The sequence below is a fragment of the Otolemur garnettii genome, unplaced genomic scaffold (assembly GCF_000181295.1).
Source record: "Otolemur garnettii isolate 467f Iridium unplaced genomic scaffold, OtoGar3 scaffold00005, whole genome shotgun sequence".
In the NCBI taxonomy this organism is placed as follows: domain Eukaryota; kingdom Metazoa; phylum Chordata; class Mammalia; order Primates; family Galagidae; genus Otolemur; species Otolemur garnettii.
In genome coordinates, this window is record NW_003852400.1 from 5,210,461 (window position 1) to 5,214,865 (window position 4,405).

Below are 4,405 nucleotides of genomic sequence, written 5' to 3' on the forward strand. Positions count from 1 at the left end.
GCATGCGGGGATGTGCCCTGTGGACAGGAGAGGCATGCGGGGATGTGCCCTGTGGACAGGAGAGGCATGTGGGGATGTGCTCTGTTTCAGGCTGTGCTGTCCGCCATTGTGATCGTCAACCTGAAGGGAATGTTTATGCAGTTCTCAGATCTCCCCTTTTTCTGGAGAACCAGCAAAATAGAGCTGGTAAGTAACAAAGTGATGATTAGGTTTATGGGTCATAGCAGCAAGCCTGGTTAGTGCTAGTATGTGGGAAAATGTGAGAAAGAGAAGGTGAAAGTCGTGTGTGTGCATGTTTAATTCTTATGGAATTTTTAACACAATTCTCCATAAACTTTCTGTTTTGCTTTAGACCATCTGGCTGACCACGTTTGTGTCCTCCTTGTTCCTGGGATTGGACTATGGTTTGATTACTGCTGTGATCATCGCTCTGCTGACTGTGATTTACAGAACACAGAGGTGAGTGCCCAGACTGGAATGGGCGTGGGTGTTCTGGCTGAGATGACAATGTTGACCTTAAGTATAGACCAAAGCTCAGAGTGGTGGAAGTGGAGCCCTTTGTTTATTTCTACTCAGCATGAAAGGAAGCTGTAACGTTCACATAGCCTGTTGACTAAATAAACAAAATCCCAATAAAATATTCTCTAAAATGCTGCCAAATGAAAAGAGCATGATTTCCATCACTGTCGGAGCCATCCGCCACCTGTACCACACGCATTTACTCACCCTCCTCTGACTGAACCTTGTTCTTACAGCTTGCTTTGGCACCAGGTGCTGACATGACTTTCAGTGACATGAAGCAGACTCAACACTGTGACTATAGGCACTTCTCCAGTTGTCCCTTCTTCCACCCTGAACCATTATCCCCTGGCTTCTCTGCTTAGCTGAGCCCACTAGGGAAAGTATAAAATAATCTTTAAAACACTGCTATTGGCCAGGTGTGATGGCTCATGCCTATAATTCTAGCACTTTGGTGGCTGAGACAAAAGGATCACTTGAGACCAGGACTCCAAGACTAGCTTGAATAAGAGGGAGACCTCCGTCTCTACAAAAATTATTTTAAATTAGCTAGATGTGGTCATGTGTGCCTGTAGTCCCAGCTACTTGACAGAGGCAGCATGGTCGCCTGAGCCCAGGAGTTTGAGTTTGCTATGAGCTATAATGACACCACTGCACTCTACCTGGGGTGACACAATGAGACTCTGTCTTAAAACATTAATAATGAAGAAATCACCATGAAAATAAAAAGGAAATGTTATGTCATAGCAACAGCCTAGACTTACTTCTTTATTTATTTATTCATTTATTTAGAAATACAGTCTCACTTTGTTGCCCAGGCCTAGAGTGCCATGGCCTCAGTATAGCTCACAACAACCTCAAACTCCTGGGTTTAAGTGATCTTCCTGTCTCAACCTCCCAAGTAGCTGGGACTACAGGCACCCACCACAATGCCCAGCTAATTTTTCTATTTTTAGTAGAGATAGGGTCTCACTCTTACTCAGGTTGATCTTGAACTCCTAAGCTCAAGTGATCCTCCTACCTTGATTTCCCAGAATGCTAAGATTATAGGTATGAGCTACTATGCCTGGCCCAATGGCCTGGACTTTAGAGTCAGGCAATCCTGGTTCAAGTCCCAGCTGCACCTTCCTAAATTCAATGATTTAACATAACCTCTCAGGGCTTGGTTTTTGCATCTGTAAAATGGGACTAATACTTGGTGCCTCAAAAAGGACCTTACAGTAAGATTTAAATGAAAATAAGGCACACAAAGACTAGTTCAGTGTCTGATACATTCTACCCGCTCAATCCGTAATAGTGCCCTCCTTTTTTAATGCAAAGACGAATGAAAATGAGATTAGTCTGGTTTGCCTATAGTTGCAAATCATATAATGGTTCCTAAAGTTTTTTCTGTGATGTGTTGAAAGGCCACTGGATGAGGATGTTAGCCCTTTATCTACAAAATGAGGAAAATGTGAAATTAAGAACACATAGGATTCCATACTCAGGTTAAAAATAAAACTACAAATTCTAACCCTGTTGCTCATTACTATCTAAATAAAGTTTTTTCCCATTTTTATGAAAAACATTATTTGAGGGATAAAGAGAAGTACAGCATTTTTAAAAAAATGTTTCCTTGGCTGGGAGTGGTGGCTCAGGCCTGTGATCCTAGCACTCTGGGAAACCGAGGTGAGTGGATTGCCTGATCTCACAGCAAAACCTTGTCTTTAAAAACAAAATATCCAGGTGTTGTGGAGGGCACCTATAGTCCCAGCTACTTGGGAGGCTGAGGCAAGAGAATCACTTGAGCCCAAGAGTTTGAAGTTGCTGTGAGCTATGTCGCCACAGCACTCTCTACCAAGGGCTGCAAAGTAAGACTCTGTCTCAAAAACAACAACAACAAAAAAAAAACTTGCCCAACTTTAAAATTTGTGATAAGAAATCATAATATCCAATCCAAAAAAACAACAAAAATCACAAAAATTCTACACTGTGGCTTGTTAAAGGATATAGATATTTTTAAAGGATAATGTTCACTAAAGCTCTGAGATAGAGGGCTCAAGTAGATGTTCAGTCCTTTGCTGGTGATTTTAAAGGTCCTTGTAGGTATAGAGCCAGCAGTCGGGACACTTGTTTATTTTCAGCTGGCTTCCTTTTCTGCAATTAGGACACACTTTTCAGGCTCTGAGGAGTGGTGCATTGGCTTTGGCCTGTTGCTCCAAACACTCAGAGCACGCATAGTTGAGAAACAACTATTGCATTCAGCAAACGATTCCTGACAGTCTCCTCCATGTGGGCATCAAAGGTGCTACAGGTGTGACGAACTCCCCAAGGAGTTTGTTCAGTGTTACAAAACATACTGAAATGATTATAATCTTCATTGACTAGATGATAATGTTATTATGTTCCCCGAAAGATGCTAAACTCTAGGGATACTGCACTCAATATGACACGGCCCCTCCCTTCATAGAGAGTATATTCACTTGAGGATGACAGACATGCATTAATGATTATGTCAATAATGGTAATGTCCTAGCACTCTGGGAGGCCAAGGTAGGAAGATCATTGAGCTCAGGAGTTCAAGACCAGCCTGAGCAAGAGTGAGATCCCATCTCTACTAAAAATAGAAAAATTAGCCAGGGGTTGTGGTTGGCCACCTATAGTCCCAGCTACTCAGCAGGCTGAGGCAAAGGGATTGCTTCAACCCAGGAGTCTAAGGTTGCTATGAGCTAGGCTGAGGCCATGGCACTCTAGCCTGGACAACAGAGTGAGACTCTATCTCCAAAAAATAAAAATAATGGTAATGATGTAATCATGGCACTTAATTATTATAATTACTTACGTACCTGGCTCTATACAAGATCAATGCTTTATGTCATTTCATCCAATGACTATTGGCATCCCCATTTCATAGAGGTGGAAACTGAGGCCTTGAGTGATTGGGTAACTTACCTAAGATGACAGTAAGTGGTGGGACAATGACTCATATATGAGTTTTTTTGGAATTCAGAAGCTGACTCTTAATCAGCATTCTGTAATCCATTGTCAAAAACTTAAGATACACAGTTATAAGTGCTTCATTAGCTATAAGCAAGGTACAGTGTGATATCAAGCATAAGAGACACCCAAATAAGACCCTTTAAGAGTTCATTGAAAAGACTTGCTAGCTGTCAGTGTCAACAGGGATGTAACAGAGCTTGGCCTTTACTGGAATCAATAGCATTTAGACTTGCAGAAATGGGCACTCCAAGTGATCAGGAAGACCCATTTCTCCTCTGCCTGTTGAATCCTCACCCTTGGACCCATCTTGCCCAGCCAAAGGCCCTCAACTCCCCTGTGTCCTCCACAATGCTCTGGTCTTCCTCTCGCATTTTGCATGTGTCCATCACAGTTAGTTGTGTAACTGTGTCATCTGTGTGCCTGCCCCTTCCTCCTCCTCCCCAGTGGCCCTAGATTGCAACACACAGGCAGCACTTTGAGTTTCTCAGAGGTTTTCTTGTAATTGAGAACTCAGCTGAGAACCTCATTCCAACATCTACAGTATTAGTCATTGGGATGGGGATTACCCACAGATGTCAGTAGACTGTGAACATCTTGTTTGTAGCCTTGAAGTTTGTTCCCAGATACCAGGCACATACACATTCTCTGAATATTTGCAGAGGGAATCTACCCAGAACAGCTAATGTTCATGTTATGTATTCTAATTTGCAAAGCACTTTTGCCTTTATGCTAAGAAGCACCAGGGTATAGTAGCAACCGTGGAATGTCAAATCAAAGTCCTTGAGTTGAATCCCAGCTCTCTGACCTTGAACAACTCACCTAACTCCACTGAGCTTCAATTTTTCAGCCACACGATAGTGGTAATAAGCTGCTCATTACATCATATAAGGTAATAGCACATGCTCAA

At 42.5% G+C, this 4,405-nt stretch overlaps 1 protein-coding gene across 1 annotated transcript in view; it reads left to right on the plus strand.

Annotated features, from left to right (window-relative positions):
- Window positions 1-4,405, plus strand: part of SLC26A5 (solute carrier family 26 member 5) — a 40,030-nt gene that overhangs the window by 21,845 nt on the left and 13,780 nt on the right. The window contains 2 exon segments of the mRNA XM_003782609.1: window positions 91-186; window positions 353-459. Coding sequence (XP_003782657.1) covers window positions 91-186; window positions 353-459 — 203 coding nt within the window.